Source organism: Phymastichus coffea, unplaced genomic scaffold (genome assembly GCF_024137745.1).
Source record: "Phymastichus coffea isolate CEN01 unplaced genomic scaffold, Cenicafe_Pcof_1.1 PCOF00076, whole genome shotgun sequence".
Lineage (NCBI taxonomy): Eukaryota > Metazoa > Arthropoda > Insecta > Hymenoptera > Eulophidae > Phymastichus > Phymastichus coffea.
The window spans coordinates 1,126,067-1,145,164 of NW_026706887.1; the positions used below are offsets into that span (position 1 = coordinate 1,126,067).

Sequence of the window (19,098 nt, forward strand, 5' to 3'; positions counted from 1 at the left end):
TTCAGCCACTACCCTTACAATCATTACGCTGGGTATACACCCCCCCCCCCCCCCCCAGTGCCGAACACACACGCATGAAGCCCGTAGACCTATTTTTACTTGCACTCTCTATTCATTTGTGTGCAGCAAAAGGCACAAATAAATTTTACTTTAAAAAAACCGTAATCGCCAACAATCTAAAAAAATGTACCTTCTAAATATATGCGTACCTTATGCGAAACACTTTGTTTTTATAAAAATATTTGTGTCAAATTGTGTTGACGGTCATCATAAATATTGATATTTAAATATAAAGACATTACAGACGAAGGGTGGGAGACATTTTAGTAAGCTGATCTTGATCTATACTTATAAAAAAAAGTTATATAAAAACGTGATCGTTGTAAAAAACCTATTTTGTGTATTGTCTACATTTTAACGGTTTAGGCTTCGTCTGTTAAAGTTTTATTATCTACTGCGATTCCCTCGTTTTCTTACATGAAGGACAGGATTAGCTTCGTGCAAATATCGATTTTACACAATTTTATGCTACATGAATAGTTAAATATCGTATATTTCATATTATGCTTCTTTAATAAATGCGAAAAATAAAATACTATTTTTTTAACAAATGAAATAATATTATAATCTGATATAGTATCTTTCTACAGAAAAATTAACAAAAGATTAATTGGCACAAAATATTCTACGCGACATAATCATACAGCCAATCATTTTTTAATAATGGAGAGTATCTTAAAAATACAATTCATTTAAATATTTAATCATTCCTCTGAAAAATTGGGCCAAGTTCGTTTCGTACACGTATACAGACTCAGTATGAATTAATGCTGCACGAATTTTGTTTTTAAAAGTAATTTTTAATTGAATAGAAAATATGATGTAGTATTTGTTAAAAAGAAGATACTTTTGAACATGTAAACTTTTTGCAGAAGATGAAATTGATTAATTAACTCATAAGCTTATTGCTTACTAACGATCGCGAACGATCAGCTGAGTACATTGATGAAAAACATTCAGCTTAATTTCGTCGGCAAAACAAAGCGCGATAGGATGCTTGATATATTTCAACTATAGTTTCAAATTCTGGATCATTGTAAAACTTTCAAATTATAGATATTCTGAAACCGGTGGTTATAGTTACAAAGACGTAATTGGACGAGAGTACATCATAGAATTAATACGAGAATTGAATGACTAAGCGAAACGGAAGAAGTTATAGGTTGGAGATTTCATTTGTTGATGTATAAAATACCGCACAGTTAACTCACAAATTGATGCAAAACAACGAAAATTCGTGTAGTTCAATTTTGAACTTTGCGGTTCGCGAATGAACGTTTGGACAATGTAATGCAAAGCTTCAACATGAGGTAAGAGAAACAGTTAAATTTTCAATCTCTCTATTACTTGTTAGTTGATATATATCACATAAAAGATGCATATATTGAAATGCACATGATTTAGATTTGTTTAAAACGTATGCTCTAAGCGTGATAAAAATGACGTCATCCATTAATAAACACATTGTCACGGACTTTAATCGTTTCAATTCAAATATACTCTTGTCATACTATAAATAATAAGTTGTCAACATTTTGTGCATTTGGCACGAATGTGAAAGGAGCCAGAAGATTGGAAGAGCTTAATGTGAGCCAGCCCAGTTTCATTATCTGAAAAGAGATGTGGAAAGTTAGTTCACTGTTCGAGATGAAGGGCATGTAAGCAATGACGAAGCGAACACAGGCGTTATGGGCGACCTGCAAATCCGCAAGTCAAGTTTTGTGGAAGCCCATAAAAACAATGGAAGCGCAGATAACGTGTAGAAAGGCGAGCGATTGAATAAGACTTTCCTTGAGTCCGGAAGGAATTAATTTGCGATAAAATCTCAGCAAATGTAGAAAGCGGCTTACCTTGCGAATGATATCAATTGTGTAGTGCTTCCATTAATTATAGTCTTGAGGATAACCCGACATCCAGGTTTTTATCGGTAGTAGAGAAGCGGATCCGAGCCATGTTGATGGTGATTTTTGACAAGGTGTTAAAAAACAGCCCGTTTAAGACGACCCAATCGGTGACTGCTTGATAAACTTGAAGTATCCGGGAAACAAGCACAGGCACTTTTAGAAGATCACTTTAACCACTACGAGATTGCTTTTTATCTATTTGTCTTTTTTAATGTCTTTATAATGAAATTGAGTTCAATTGGATACCGGAACACCCCAAAAAAAAAAATTAAAAATGTAAAGATTTTATATATCATCATATCAATTCATATCAATTTTTTTTATATCATGTGAATTGACTAGAGAAGTAAAGGTTGGGTCAACGCTCTAAATATTTTATCTATCGTATAGTCATAAGAGTATCCAAACAGACTTTTCTTTTACCACTTGAAATAACTAGACAAATGATATAAAGAAAAGTCTGTATGGATATTTTTATGAACAGATGATATATTAAGTATTCAGGTTTCCGCAACCCCTGTATTGGAGGTGTTCTGAGGTGGAATTAAAGTAGGGATTTTTCTACTTATTCATATATAGTACCTTTGTTTGTAATGGTAAACAGTAAAATTTCAAAAATATGTTCCTAAATAATCAAGAAACTAGGTATCGTCTCGTGGCCATTTAAATTAGGATAAACCAATCAAACTTTATTGATCCGCCGAATATAAATTTTTTGAATGCATAACAACAGACTATCTAATTCTTTTTTGTTAAACAAAAAAATTCTTTAATTCCTTTAGTGGATTTTGAATATAATTAATTCTAAGTAATTTTTTTCTCTGGCTCACAAGAAAACTATATAAGTTTTAAAAAGTAGCATTTTCGGATTTTTGACTCTATGCCAGGAATGTGTCTTGAAAATTTTTTAATAACCTAAGTGATACACACTTATCAATACAAAGTATATTATCTTCATGTATATTATCGAAAAAAATGTCCAACTTACTTAAACAGATACTTTGTCAGACAAAGCGTGAAACCACTCTAAATGACATTACGCGCATAGGGCGCACTTCAAAAGCAATTTCATGTTATGCGCGCTCGTTCCCGTTCACCCCCCCCCCCCCCGTAAATTATTTTCCGGGATAGAAGATTCTCTAAATAATTTTTTCCCAAAATAGAATTTTACTTCTCGAAGTAGTGATTTTGCAAAATTTTTTGAGTTTTACTGTTATTTTTTAGGAATAATCGCTATCAATCTTTATTTGTTATACATCCCGGTGCCCCAGATTTGGTTATTGCATTACTTTTAATATATATAAATTTTTAACCTCGCTTGCTCCAACTTCACATGTACTTTTGTAATAATTATGCGAGTACATATAGCTTTCCAGTTGCGATACTTATCATTGAACGAAAATTGGATAATTTTCAATGATCAAGTTTCAACATGGAAGTGGTGAACATATAGGTGCTCTTCTCCGAGTCTTTGTTTATCATGACAAGTATGATTACAAGTAATCAAGGCCGTACGCACCACAGCTCGAAGAATTTCTTTAAGAATGTTGTGACTAGGATATCCTGACAGAAGTCATACAGCTCGTATTTCTCGCTAAAACGAATATAAATAATAATGTGTCATCTTCAAAAATATGCAATTTAGAAATTTAACTATTTTTAAATAATCGTTTTGAAAGAAGATAATCTACAATACATAATACCGTACATCCGATGTCAATTGAAAAATATTGTTTCTTGTGATCACTACTTACATACTTTATTAATTCATATTTAAAGAATATATTTTCAGTAAAAACAAATTCTAGAATAAAATAATTACTGTCAACATATCATAAAATCAAAACATAAAAATATGAAAAATAATGATAAAAAGAGAAGTGGATGGAAATTCATCTCAAATTTATCACCAATGAATCTAGTTTTGACAATTTATTATCTCTCCTGTGGGGTATAAGCTGGCAATGTAATTGGCACAGAAACTGAAACAAGAGAAGCAATAGCTTTAACAGCTGCGGTTTTCCCACTGAACCTTCTTCCTACAAAGTTTCACTCTACTAATAAGACACCAAACCTTAGAATATATTCAACTAATAAGTGCGGATGATGGTTTTTGTTAAAGATAAAAATTCATCTGTTTTATTGACATCCTATTTCATTGTATGTGTGTTATAACCTTATTAATAATTTACGATTAAGTCACGTATTTTATTTTTTATCAGTTCATGTAAACAAATCTATTTTATTTACATAAACTGACGACGCAGCTAAAATAATTACAGATATACACAGTTTTATACGTGTTAAATAGTTTTACTAAATCCATAGCTTGCTAATTTTATTTAATGGCAGTTTATTTTCTGAACAGTACCAATACGGTTATTTATATTATTTTTATTTATATTCGAAGAGTTCTTATTTTGTAAAATGTTAAACTTCAATCATTCGTCAACTTTTCAATGCTACTGCCGAATGATAGCTGGAATAACATTTTTTTCCGTAGAATTAAAAAAAATGTTAAACAAGTTTTTATAAGCCATTTAAGCACTAAGTCATGAAGAAGTATAAAAAGTTATTCCTACGATAAAAATGTGTGGCAATTTCATTATTAGTTAATGGTTTAGAAATAGACAATGATATAAAATATCAATATATTTTCATAGGATATAGTATTAAAAATGAACACACTAAAAACGTCTAACAATAATATATTTTGAAACATATTGTCAATTAGGAAGATTACAACAGATAAACTATAATCTGAAAATGAAAGACGTCGCTGATTTGGTTTCGGCAATGGATACACATAAATGCATGAAAATACACAATGGCATGATATTATGGTACGTTAAGCGATACTTAGTTAAGAATAACGTGAGTTTGGGTATAACAATTCAGTGCGTAACGTTGTTTTTGACATGCGAAGAAGATTCACGAGGCGAGTGTGCTTGTCTTTGGAAAATGTAAATTGGTAATATGAATAAAATGTAACACTTCAATCTTTCATACGTATTCGTGACTACATTATGTATGAGCATTTGTGAATTTTCACCATAGCACAGTTTCACACTGCTTCAAAGCTACATATTATCGAATATATAATGCAAAATTGTATATAACACAAAAGCCGACTTTGTTTTTACGAAAACAAATTCAAAGGAGCTTATATTTGGATAATATATATTATCCACATAAAATCAACACGATAAATTTCAATCCATTTGACTAAGCATATTCTGCTCATCATATATAACACCGTTATAATTTTAAAAATGCTCGTTTATACTTTCTATCGGTCTTTTAGCGCTTTTCATCAATTTTTATGCATACTCTACTATATCTTATGTTGTCTAATACAATACGGTTGTGCAGTCTGTTAATGACGATCTAAATTTAATTACAAGTCGTGTAGCAATGGTATAACATACACACTCGGAAAAAATTTTCTCTCGCTTCGACAAAATTAGAATTTCTATGAAATTATTTGTACAGCGTTAATTCAGGTATTTGAGTTTCGTAGCTTCACATAAATTTATATTCCTGAAATATAATGCGAGAACGATCGCAGAGGCTATATTCTAGTTTAATTTGCTAAAATACATATAATTTAAGTTTCAAAATATCTCGTAACTATTAGACATTTGTTTCATTATTCCTAAAATATATATACATAGCCATTTATTTAAAGCATGCAATTTGTAGAGAGAAATAAATAATTTATTAGTATTCATATTGACTCGAAACAAACTAAGCATATTAGTTAAGAAAATATATTAGAATTTAACGATTTTGTCAAATGGAAAATTGGTTTTCCAAGTGCATTGATAGTGCAATAATTGCTTGATATGCGTAACATGTGTTTATAAGTTTATATGATAATACACTAATTCTTTTAGCTGGATAATAACTTTGATAGGTTTTTGCAGAAGTGATTTTGTGCCTTATTCAAGAATGGTGCACAGGCGAAATGATGCCGAATTTTCCGTAATTAAATTCAATCGCTTGATACTTATCTCACTTTGTTACATTTACTTTTCGAAGCTCGTAACAATCAAAGCTGATAAAAGTAATACATAATTGACGCCATAGAAAAGGAAAAATGGTCTTTGAACAACTTTTTGTTAGAATAATTGCAAATCATTTGTACGTACAACTGGTAAGATGCTTTTGCATCACATAATATTTCCTTCACAATAATCTTTTAGGGTATTATTTCAATTCCATTACTCATTTACATTTTTATACTGTAATATAATTACTTTAGTCTCACACAATTTTCGATAATTTTTAGCAAAACCTTCATTTCTCTTTCCAAATAAATCTTAATGTATCTGCTCAATGTAAAGTTTGTTAATAAAACTAACTCTCGTTTGCCATTACAAATACTGTAGAGTAAACACATATCGGTCCATTTATGGAACAGTTTATCATACAAACATCAAATTATATTTTGACGGTTGTTAAATCCTAAATATCTCACAGCATTGCATCAATTACTATTGACATTATAATATCTTATTTTAATATTTGTACGTAAATTAACAAGTATTTGTTCAAGACCATTTTATATTTCCTACCTAATTTTCAAGTTATTGAATTTAGCTTTTATAAATCCACAATATACTCTCTCATTCCTTTTATTTTACGAGATTTTTTATTACTTTAATTTCTTATCGTTTTATATTTAAATGTATTTTTTATTTAACTTTCTCTATCTAGAATTGAATGTCCACAAACCATGGTGGAATCTATAAATTTCTGAACTAGACGAATAGTTCACACTAATTTATGTAAATCAAAGAATCAAATAGAAAACTTAGTTATCTTTAATTACAATTGACTTTTACTGAAAAATAAAACTATATTTTTATATAATGTAAGTAACCCTCCAGCGATTACGTTAGATCAATTGGATCTTTAGTTTATGTACAACATTAAAATTAATATATCTTCGTCAGGAACGTTTTCAATTTGTTTGCTTATGAAATAATTTTCATACATTTTAACATAGATTGAACAACAATATAATAAATCGATGTAAACATCATTTTTAAATATTAATAATTTCAATTCTTTTATGTTTTATTAATTAAATCGCTGAAGGTCTCGCAGTGAATTCTCGACGTCAAATAAAGCAATAATGTCATATTATTCTATTTTACATTCCCGTTATTACATTCACAAATCGTTTCGAAGATATAAAAACAATAAAATTTGTTGCTAGTTAAATGCTACTGTAGGTTTACCGTAAAAAAGTAAAAATGGTCTCTTAATAACTTTTTGTTACAATAATTATAAATCATTTGCAATTGTTCTTCTAGAGTCAAGGAATCGAATACGACATGCATTTTATATTTTTTCATAAGACCACCATGGTCGCTACATCTCAAGTTGACTAATAATTTTATTGCTATAGGACTATGACAGTTAGCCATGTTTTATTGACGATGGAATAATACTGATATAAAATGATATGTCAAACAAATTATAAATAAAACATACAATACAAAATACAGCTCAGAACGAAAACTAGGCATCTGCATTATTATAGCACCTTTCGTATGAGAAATGTGTGAGATGTGCACAATATGACGGTAATTTTTTCAATAATTAACACAGATCATAATGATCATTTATTATCAAGGCACCTAAAATTTTCGATGTGAAATGCATCATGCTTAAGAAGAAAAAATCGAGTTAATGACAATAATTCTAATGTAAGTTTTGCAAAATATAACACAATGGTATATGTATATCAGTCAAAGTAAAATACAAAAACGTAAAAAATAAACACAAAATGTCATCCGTACAATGGGATATGAAATTTTAAACGGAGATTCTTCTAACGGTCGAGTTATTCATTTTTATATGAGCCAACTCAATCGATCTAATGCACGTACTTCAATGTTACCAAAAACAAAAGGATTTTCTTGGTCAAGTTGATACAGTAAGTGCGCGTGAAAGCTTATAAGATATTCTTGACTAGTATTTATTAAATCTACGTTAGATTAAAAAATTATCGCGTCACACGCTTCACGTAACAAAATTCACTCATGCTTTTTAATTAAAATTGATTCTTCTTATAAACCAGAACAATTTTTCAAATAAATGGTCAAAATTTTTAATGATGGGTTATATAAATTTATCAGTCGTGCGTAATTGTTGGTTACGTCTTGGGATTTTATGGAGCCGCTGATCTCAAAAATGTTGGATCTACAACTGCGACTCTAGCAGTTATGAATGCATAAATGCAGAAGAGTAAATTCTGTAACTGTGGGCTTTCCAATTCCTATAGCTCAACAAATTATATTCATAAATGTGCTTGAAAAAATCAAATTTTCTATCGATGAAATAAAATTTACCTTTGTTTCAATAGCAATACTATCGTGTTCTTGAAAGAGCAATTTTAGTTTACTTTTTCCATCATCACTGGAGCCTCGAAGTTGATAAAATTTGTACCTCCATACAGGTTCAGTTATTCCGTCAAAAGTCAAAGTAAATCCTTGCGATAAATCCAATGTTAGGCCAGCTGGTTTTCCAGCTAGTATTACAGGAAAAGTTTTACTCTGGAATTATAATTGAAAAAATGAGATTTTCTTGTAAAATGTATTTCGAAAGTAAATAAAAATATGTTCTATTTGTAGAAACTATGATGGAATTATTCAAAATATTCATAAGAATATTAGCATAGCGAGGGAATATTGAATAATTTTTACAGAATTTTGGATCCTAGCCAAGGTAATTCAAATCCAGCCAGCAGCGAGTTACTCGCAACTCTAATGAGCTACAAAATGTAAGCTCTAGGCAAAGAGAGATCATGCATATTAAAGAGTACGGCAGCGTACAACCTACCTTCAAATGCGTTATAGCAGAGCAAACTGCAGTATGCCAGGCAGCCTCAATTCTAAGGAGCTCTTGTCGTGTTTCGACACTAAGGTAGCGTGGTGATTTGCCCGGGCTCTGCACCAAAAAGCAATGTTGTCGCTCATCCACATTTTCCGATTCTCGCATCACACGGAATAATATTTGATAAACCTTGAAGGTAAGCGCACAACGAGACCAGTCACCAATGTTGCACTGAAATTTGCAAATTTTAATTAAACCAGCGACTCTTCTAATCATTTTTTTCTTTTTGCCAAGATTTTTTTTTTGGCGAAAAAGATAACATAGATAAAGTAAAAGATTACCGACAACATATCTTACATTACTTTAATGAAAAATTAACATTGTATCGACATAGTACTTACAGGGGGTGTTTCAAAAAGTAACAAATCTGGACCCTTTAGAGCTAAAAACCTTGGTCTATAACTTTGCCACAGCTGGTTACTGTTACTAACAGCTTCGTTAACCCAGCCCATATATTCAATTCTTTCGCCGACTCCGAAATTTCGATTGTATAATTTCATCTGAAAAGTATTGAACTATTAAATAAACTCATCCGTCGCAGCTATGCAATTTCAACTAATATACTACCTGTAGATAAGTCAAACTCGTGATATTATCTGAAATGTATTTAAGCCATTGGCTAAGAATAGCAGTATCGTCGCAATGTATTACTCCAGATCGTGCTCCATTTAGTCCTCTCACTTCAAAAGCATTTCGCCGCAATTTATCAGTTCCGAAAATGTACCTCGTAACGTAAGCCATCATCAAGGGCACTACGCAATTTAATAAATACAGTATTAAAAAAAAAGAGATATTCATCAAGACAGATAATTAATACGAACACACCTGTAACTATGTCGACCCATTTTTTTAATTTAATAGAATTACTTGAAGTATTGGATCCTTGTCTACTATGAGTACCTTTTGGACTACTTGGATGTAACTTGCTTGGAGACATCCAACCGTCTTTCACAGTTCCGTTACTAGCACTAACATTATCTAATTTTTCTTCTTTTTCTGGAATATAACCAGTTGGTACACATCATTTTTTTTTCATCCTAGAATTGACTATTTAAACACTAACCTGTTTTTTGTAAAAATGGTTTTGCTGCTCTATAGTGTTTAACTGTTAAAACTACGATATCACCAGCATTTCGCAGAATATTAACAGCGTCATCATGATTACATGCGGTGATATATTCTCCATTGACTACAGAAAGCATGAAAAGAGGTATCTGCATATACTTTTTAATCTTAATATAATCATATATAACTAAATTATTTAAATTCGTAAATTACTCATCACAATTAGTTAAAAACCACGTCTTCGTATTATTAAACCTGATTCATACTGCTTTCGATCAAATGTTAATGTAGAATAAAGACCTTTATCACCGTACTTCTAAGAAATCTATGAATAGCCTTTGTACAGATGTGTCATAGTAAAGTGAAAAGGAAATAACACGTACTTACAAAGAAGAAGTAATAAAGCAAAATATACCCCGATATTGACTGTCACAAGCGAACATGAAAGCGTGGCCTCTAATAGGCTTCACACTATTGGATTATTGAACTTCCATCAAACTTATCCAAAACCTTCCGTGTAAATGATATTAAAAATGTATAAATATACAAGTTCCTTAAATGTTTTACCTTTTATGATAGCATCCCCAACAAAAAGTTGACCAGTCTGATCTGCAGCCTGGTTTTTATAAATTCTAGAGATGAGTACAGGTAACTTATGCTCCGCTCCACCTTTTATGCTCAAACCTAGGCCTCCTACTTTTTGCCTTGTTATTTGTACCATTCTTTCCTTAGTATCTGCAGGTATCTTATTGTGATTTGTTATCTATTAGAAAAGTTATTCGTTACATACACCTGTAATTGGTTTTAAAATATTTCGTTGTAACTGCAGAAAATTTACGCAGTACCTCGACTTCTTCTCTTTGTAGTTTGAGAACTTCCATCGTCAGATAAAGCCTTGTCGGTATAGGCTTGATTTTTCCATCGCTTACAGCTACCATTCCAATCCTCACCTTTAAAGTTATAATTAAATGAAATTTCTAAGTTTCAATAATGGTATTAAATAACTTTTTTCAGTCTTGTTTTGCGTCTGAACTTTCTATAAAACAATCATTATAAAAAATAAGGTTTTAGAATTTAAAATTTTGAGACGTTTTTGAAGTATAAAATTAATAAAAATATAAGACTATACGAGTAGGAAAAAATTGTGAACAATTTTGAAATCTTGATCCACTTAAACTTTCGTAATATATTTTCGAGTTTTTATCTTTATCCTTAATCTTTAATCTTTCAAATCTCTCAAATGTTAAATATTTGTAACATTTGTTTAATTTCTTTTCTACTCCTTCGTTAAAACTTGTATTAGCGTCTCGAAATTATCGATTCACTCTTTGATTATACAAACTGCGAATCAAATGGCGATATCAAATATACCATTTGTTACTGAATTGTATGGTTGTTAAAATAGCTTCCAGATATTTGAATATTTTCAAATCTTATTATAAAATGAACTAATCAGTTATATTTGTTCTAAGAATAAACGAAAAATCTTTTTCATCGTGTTTCCACGATGAATATGTTAGAAATAATAAAAATTTATAATACGTTTAACTGTTTGCGCATCTACTCTAAATATCGAAAAGTTATTCTTGTCACAATCATAAATAAATGTTTCTCAAAATAATTTATACTATATTCAAAGTAGGCGTTTGCGCTTTTACCTTATATCTATTACTAATTGGGGTTATGCTGAGTAAATCCTCAAATTGAAAGTAATTATAAATACATGTACAATGTTTGAATAACGTTATTTTGTAAATTTTTTAAATACAATGCTATCACTTTAAAACAATACTTTGTTATGAAATTGAATTCTTGTTTCACTATTATTCACTGAGTATAATTATTCGTATTACATCATCCATAAAATATACTGGCTCTGTTTAAAAAATACAAAATTATTGAACCTCATTATTGCAACAGTTACATTTTTAATTCATTACTTAAGTTAATTTTTAAATCCTTACGAACGAGTGAAAGTTTTTTGAATGGATTTTTTTTAATCTTAATATGAAATATTAATTTTATAAAATTTTTTTAATTCACCCTCTCACAAGAAACCAATAATAATAATGACTGTCGAAATATGAAACTGCAACTTAATTTTTAAAGAATTTACAGTGAATTATTTTTTAACTTACACTCAACTATTCTAGCCATGACTTTATGTTAGTATATACATTCTTACGCTGATATTTTACAAGCATTTTTATTGTATTCTGCACGTGAAGTTAATAAAAGTTAATGACGCAAATTTTACGTTTGATAATATTCAAAATCTGAGCATGTATGTGTTTTGCCATTAATAATAATTTTCTAATTTATTATTTTCAAGTAAATGTGTTTTGAGTAATTACAGAACTATATCTAATTAACGTTTCTTGTAAATTAAACATTGTACAAGTATGGTTAGTGGCATCATAATATTGCAATTCTGATAAACATTGAATATAATTTTAATTTTTTACTTTCTACATAATTTAAAACATTTTTGAATACAGCTTAGCATTATCCCAGCAATCGAATCATTTATATAAATTCAAAGATTATTGGTATATAATTGAATATTTCGCATGAGTTTAGATGTGTACACTGCATTTATTTATGATAAGAAAAAAACACATTCCGAAAAAATCAAATTTAAAATACTTTTTTCGTGTGCGGGGTTATAACTGTCATATCATAAATACACTTGCTGGAATCTTCAGATTGTATTAAGGGATAGTAGAGGAAAATGGCTTGGGGGGTATAACCAGCCACTCCCTAGTTTTCTATGTAAGTTACCACCGTACGCTACGTTTTTTTTTTACCGCGTCTAGTAAATTGTTTGAAGTTGTTATATTTTTATAACCATTTTCGGTTTTTTCACTTATTTTTTTCAAATATTTGACAATCATTATTCATTTCCTAACAAATGCGTTTTCATTCATTTCGACAAAATTTTCTTAGTTTACTATATAATCTTAAGTATAGAACAGCCGCCCAAAGAATTTTTTATTCTACACGAAAAGTACCCACTTTTTTCTCTGTTACCTTCAATTATTTTTCCATTATAACTAATTATGAAAACTATAATAACTTTATGTACATATTTAGTACACGCGAGGTACATAACTGCTAATTATAAGCATTGCAAGTTCCTAAACAAAATATTTGAAATTTACAAATTTAATTTATTCTAAATCCATTTTTATACAAATTATTAAATAGCGTTTAGAAAATTTCTTCTTTACTCCAAAACATGGTATGAATAGCTCTTTCTAAAGTTTTTTAAAAAATCAATATCATCCATATTAAAAATTTATTTTAAAAAATAATAATAAAAACTTGATTTCCATAAGAGATATTTAAAGTACTGACACGTAAGACTTATCATCTTGTACAACTCGGTCAAAGTCTGCAAAATATTCCTCCATATTCCTTACTCTTCCGTGCTATATATGTTACATGTTTCGACTTACTACACCGAGTACTTTGAAGTAATTGAAAGTAAAAAGATTAGTGTAAATAGTTATCCATTGTTTCATAGACCATCCTACAAAGTATGATTATACGAGCATCTTGTGTGCGCACGTGCGAATATCGATAGAACTAATACTAAGTGATGAGAAGAGTTGCAAAATTTTGTTTGGTAAAATCAAACGAAAATACATAGTCTGAGACTCGGTCAGGTCCACAAGCTAAAAATGTATGTTGTCAAGCAACCGCAAGTAATAGATAGCGATTAATCAAACTGAGATGGTCCACAATTCTAACAAACAATTGAAAGCCCGGCAAGAATAAAGAAGTGGAGCATAAACTAATCAGAAGAGTGTTGAATGTCCGCGGCTATTTATCCGTGTGAAAAATTCAACGAGTAGAGAGAGAGAGGAAAGGTCCGTTCTATAGCCGAGGCAACGTCTTGGACTACCACGGAAAAACGGGGAAAAACGCATAGAAACAAGGTCTCGACAAAATTTGGTTCACTTTGTAGGGTCGCGCCTTACAAAGTGAACCAAAAATAGTGCAGCGTTATAACCGACTAAGCATTTGCCCGAGCTTTTTTTCGTGACAGGCGCGCAATGAGCTTGCGCGCCGCATTCTACGTACCCCGACCAGTACGTACGTATGTCTGTATGTGCGAGTCGAGGTTCAAAGAACTCATCAAACATGGATTAGTGACACGTCCCCTCCCGGCCTTTCGCGCGCGCTCTTGCTCTCTCTCTCTCTCTCTCTCTCTCTCTCTCTCTCTCTCTCTCTCTCTCTCTCTCTTTCGCTCTTGCCGAAGCGCGAGGCGTCTCTTACTAGCATGAGCCACACGACAGACGGCCAATTGGTAGCGTCGCCGGATGATGAATCAATCAGAGGCGATCATCGCTCGAATTAGAGTACGAAGCGCTCAATACTGGCGAGGAAAGGGCTATGGCAGACAGCAAGAGAGGAAAGATTCGGCGCGCATGTGCACGCGAGAAAGAGAGTAATAGCGCGCGCGAGTAGGCCGAGTAGAGCCGATGGAAAGAGAAAGAGCGAGAGTACACAGACGCATGTAGGAGTACAGCGCGGAGGAGGGTGTACGTGTTAAGGCCGACTGGGGAACATCATGAGATTGCGGCGCGCAGCAGCGAAAGGCCAGCAGCAAGAGGAGAGAGAAAGAGAGAGAGAGAGAGTAAGAGGGTTAGACTGGCTGGAGGTGCTAGGCCAGGCGAAGAGCGAGAGAGCAAGAGCAATACGCGCTCCGGTTATAAAGTTGACTTTATCGATCCTGCGGCGGAAAAACGGAGACACACATGAAGGTGAACTGGCGCGTTGCTTGCGGCTTGGCATCTCAATGGGAAACGCGCGACTTGCCCAACGAGTGCATTAGTCGACTGCGCGCGAGGCGATTAAGTCGACCAAGAGAGCTCGTCACACCTACAAACGATGCGCCTTTCTCCAATGTACCGCGCTGATAGCTGCGAGCGGCTGTTGTGCACGCGGCCGAGCCCGCCAACGCTTTTACGGTTGCCCCCTCGGCGTCTACATGCCTGCACGCCACATGCCTGTGCTTTACCGCTGCCGCTGCTGCTCGCTCGCAGTCATCGGGCAAAGGACGGCACGATACATTTGCACCCCCTCAATGGCAAAAGAGGGACACATAGCTGGGATAAGCTTGTTTTCATAGGGCCTGCGAAGCCACATTATCACAAAGGCAATCTCATTTATTGGCTTGACTCGCTCCGCCCGACTGTACAGGGACTCTCGAGGAACAAGTTTGCTGGCTTGTTATACGTTTACGTGACGACTATCGACGTATTCAGCGGCAACAACAGCGGAAGGCTGCTTGCCAGATGGATAATGCAGCACGCGCGCTAATTTATCTTCAAACTGCCAGAGCGCGAATCAATATTTACCGCAAAAATGTATTACAGCGTGCGGGAAGCGGAGGCCACGCGTAAAACTTTGCAATTGATATCGGATTGGCGTCACGCAACGCAACAATAGCAGCGTAGCCGTGTGTGTTTATCGAAGTGGCATGCTGGCCGTGCAAGGACTAGCGAGTTTACCTTGAGGTTCTGCTCGAGCCTCTCCTCGATCGGAGTGCACATTCTGGATGGATTGACTCTCATTATTGGCTTCAAACTGCCGATAAGGTCGCGGGTCTGCTGTTGCTGCTGCTGCTGCTGCATCCGCGGCGAGTTCGAGGCTGCAGCGGCAGCGGCGGCGGCGGCGGCGGAGGCGGGTAGAAGGCGCGAGGAAGGACAAGGAGATGCTGCGGCGGCTGTTGCAGCTGAGCCTGCTGCTGGCTGCTGCCGGCACTGCACATTTTTGCCGCTGCTCGGTTGCTGCTGCTGGTGCTGCTGCTGGTGATCCTCTTCCCGCGGCTCCTTGGCTCTGCTGCCGCGGGACTGTTGGCGCTCGAGTGACTGAATCCTGGAGGCTGCAGCGACGGACTTGCGCGAGCTTCCGCTCTACTGATGCACTCCGAGCACGACGACCGTCCAGCGGCTCGTCATCGTCTGCTCGCCGTCCCTCTGTCGTCCCTCGTTCGTTCCACTCTGCCTGCCGCTGGCTGCCCTCCGCGCATGCACTCGCACTCGTTGGCACACGCACGCACTTACACACGCGCGCACACGAGCGAGCACCGGTCGTGTGCGCGCGCCGCTTCCACCTACACGTCCCTGTACTCGCGTGTGAGTGCAGCTCGATGCTTTCTACTCGCATGGTCCGTGCATGGCCCGTGCACGATATACCCGCTCGCAAACGCTTCTCCATCTGCGTGCGAGGCTTGCATGTATGTGAGCTTTAAGCCCGCTCTATCGTGCTTCCCACGAATTGCCAATACCGAGAGCTTTTCTCCTACGCTATATACGTGCCTTTTATGTGCTATGTGCCCCAATAGCTATAAACTGATGAGTAGAAAAACTTAAGAACTTGAATATGAATGAAATAGCAGTCATTGTGAAAATAAGGTATGAGCTTGAAATAGCTCTGCGTGTAAATAGTGTCATTTTAATAAAACTTGAAAAAAACTGAAAATCAAAACTACCAAACATTTCAATGTAACGCTTCACTTCATCTTACTATATAAGTTTAATGTATCTCTCAACAGATTACTTTTATTTACAAACTCAACACATATATGTGATATATTAAGATTGTATTTTATATAAAATGAATCTTCTTTTGTAGTATCAATAATACAGAAAAAATACAAAATTAAAATATTTTCTTTTATTCTATATGTTTACATTAATCATTGATTGTACATAATCCATAGATATGTACAAAGTATTTTTAAATTTGTCCTAAAAGGATAAGGTCCATGCAGACCCTAAGAATTATATATATATATATACAAAACAATAATTAGCAGCTTCACAAATTCAACCATAGTAATTACAGCACATAATTTTACGTCAATATTAACATTCAGAACAATAAATTTTTAAGAGCATCATATGAAGCATTAATAACACCCCAACTAATAAATGATCGCATAAAATTCAAATGCACACCTTTATAAAAACTCTTTATACTTCGATTTCTAGCTATATAAATGTCTTGAACACATTTTGAAAACTTTTCGAAATCACCACCTATTTTTGATTGCATGTGAACTTTTATAACATTAACAGGATAGAATACAGTACTTGTAAATCCACCTATCAATGCACCACTAATAAAATTAGATAAAAGAGAATTGTCATCTTTTAACATATATTTAGATTGTTCTCTTAATGTAAAAAACATTAAATTTGATAATCCATTTCTATAAATAATTGGCACTAAACCTCTGTAACATTCAGAAAGACCATATTCACGCAATAAAATACTAAAAGCATGTGGAGTATTCTTAAATTTATCATGATATCTCCAATCCTGTAAAAGTGTCTGAACTCTTTCTAATGGCATTAAAATAGCTTCACATGTTCCAGCAAAATTAGCAGCAAAAATTTTAGCGAATGTTTTATGTTCAGTCAATACATACAGTCTCTGTCTGCAGCCTTCATAAATACTAAACATTAAGCTTAATGACAGAGTTTTTTGACACAGTGGTGGTAATATTCCTCTATACAACAATCTAACCCCCTCGTGTGATAGCTGATGCACTGCTGTTGTGGCTGGTACACCTTCTAGAATCTGAAAAGAAATTGATTACATATCATTAATTATTTTTTTTAAATTTTATGTTTCATTGTACAATAATTTACCTGTCGAAATATCACTTTGTTTACAGGATAAGTAACAGTAACATTAATCACAGCAGCACCCCAGCCACAAAGAAATTCTCTAGCATCATTAGTATTTAATTTCAGTAGTGCAGTTACATTTACACTCTGGTGGTTCATTTTATCAAATTGGTTATCAGCTTCTGCAGCTGCATGAACTTTTGGGCAGGAAAAATAATCTTCACATCTTTTCCAATTCATTGCTAAATGATAGTAGTTGATTAAATATTTTGGTCCTAAATATAATCATAACTAATTATTTACTATATACATTTTTAAATTTCATTTTTACTTGAATTTTGACTAAAAGCTCACTTAAGTTATTCTTTAGCTATTTTTAAAATTTATATAGTTCTATTAACATATTTTTCAATATTATATTCTTTAATTTATTGAGTAGAAAAAATAATTAGATATATTATACACAGAATATTAAAACTTTTTTACTTATCAAATTATAGCGATTAATTACGCTTATTTTTATACTCTATATTACACGTGTTGTTCAAAATCGCACATGGTTTACTTGTCATCTACCATGAGCATGCTGAAAACATCCAAATAGTATAGTTACATAAGACTCACCTTCCTAAAAGCTGTCGCATCTTTTGATGCAGTAATCATTATAACTTGTATTAATATCTCTTGCTTATAATGAAATGTTTCCCAATCAACCCATATCTGTTATGATGTGTTTATCTATAAAGACGAACATTTTGGATCCTATTACTTAATCCAATCTTTATCAACTATAATGTGAAGCACTTGTAATCAGCTGACCAGCAGACATTTTTTCGTCTTATCGTATAGTTTTGTCAATAACATCCAATATTGTTTTAACTGAAGCAAGGTGAAACAACAGCTGTTGACTTTTGTATTACCAGTTGCATCAGGATAAAAATATGGAAGTAGTTGGCATTGAAGTGATAAATGACATTTGATTTCACATGTAAAGCAATGTAAATTTTCCTAACACTAACAGAATATATATACTCTATACGCTTATTCGCATGCACCATTTAAAGAATATAGATCGACGAATGATTCATGAAAACTTACAAACAGTCGCTGAAATGAAAACATGATCATACGTGCGTTTATTCCACGTTGTCCACAAGAACCAATCGTATTCGATATTCACAAATAGTTCTAGCAGAAATATACCCAACTGTCTACGTGTTACTTGAAGCCTATAATAGACACTATTTAATTAAAAGGTGATTATAAGAAGTTATTCAAACGATTAGAGACTGAAACTCGTCTCTCTTCCACAAGAAAAAGATTGCATTAATAAAATAGCTCTAAATTATTTCTTGCAAACATTGTGAAGTTCAGGTCAATATAATGCATTAAATGCACTTTGTCAAACAAAGATACTGAAGTTTGAAACCAAGACATAATACTTTTTATAATGTTATTTTAAATTACAGATATGAGACAACTAAAAGGCAAAACGAAAGAAACAAGCAAACAGAAGA

General features: G+C 33.2%; 2 protein-coding genes across 4 annotated transcripts; both read right to left on the reverse strand.

The window, feature by feature from the left end:
* Positions 1-4,662: 4,662 nt before the first annotated feature.
* LOC131668321 (gamma-1-syntrophin) lies at positions 4,663-16,216 on the reverse strand. 2 transcript variants are annotated; one of them, XM_058942391.1, is made up of 10 exons: positions 15,455-16,216; positions 10,781-10,885; positions 10,503-10,698; positions 9,934-10,059; positions 9,696-9,866; positions 9,438-9,622; positions 9,212-9,370; positions 8,817-9,041; positions 8,327-8,530; positions 4,663-8,259 (listed from the first exon to the last, which is right to left on the reverse strand). In XM_058942391.1, exons 1-10 carry the CDS (start codon positions 15,575-15,577, stop codon positions 8,254-8,256), a joined length of 1,500 nt encoding a protein of 499 aa, XP_058798374.1. In that variant the 5' UTR covers positions 15,578-16,216; the 3' UTR covers positions 4,663-8,253. The 2 variants fall into 2 exon arrangements, with proteins under 2 accessions (XP_058798374.1, XP_058798373.1); XM_058942390.1 differs by having other exon boundaries at positions 4,663-8,253; positions 15,455-16,210.
* Positions 16,217-16,554: 338 nt separating this feature from the next.
* Positions 16,555-18,949, reverse strand: LOC131668265 (mitochondrial nicotinamide adenine dinucleotide transporter SLC25A51). 2 transcript variants are annotated; one of them, XM_058942294.1, is made up of 3 exons: positions 18,206-18,949; positions 17,603-17,823; positions 16,555-17,531 (listed from the first exon to the last, which is right to left on the reverse strand). In XM_058942294.1, the coding sequence occupies exons 2-3, from the start codon at positions 17,819-17,821 to the stop codon at positions 16,821-16,823; spliced, it is 930 nt and encodes a 309-aa protein (XP_058798277.1). In that variant the 5' UTR covers positions 17,822-17,823; positions 18,206-18,949; the 3' UTR covers positions 16,555-16,820. The 2 variants fall into 2 exon arrangements, with proteins under 2 accessions (XP_058798277.1, XP_058798276.1); XM_058942293.1 differs by having other exon boundaries at positions 17,603-17,856.
* Positions 18,950-19,098: the final 149 nt, after the last annotated feature.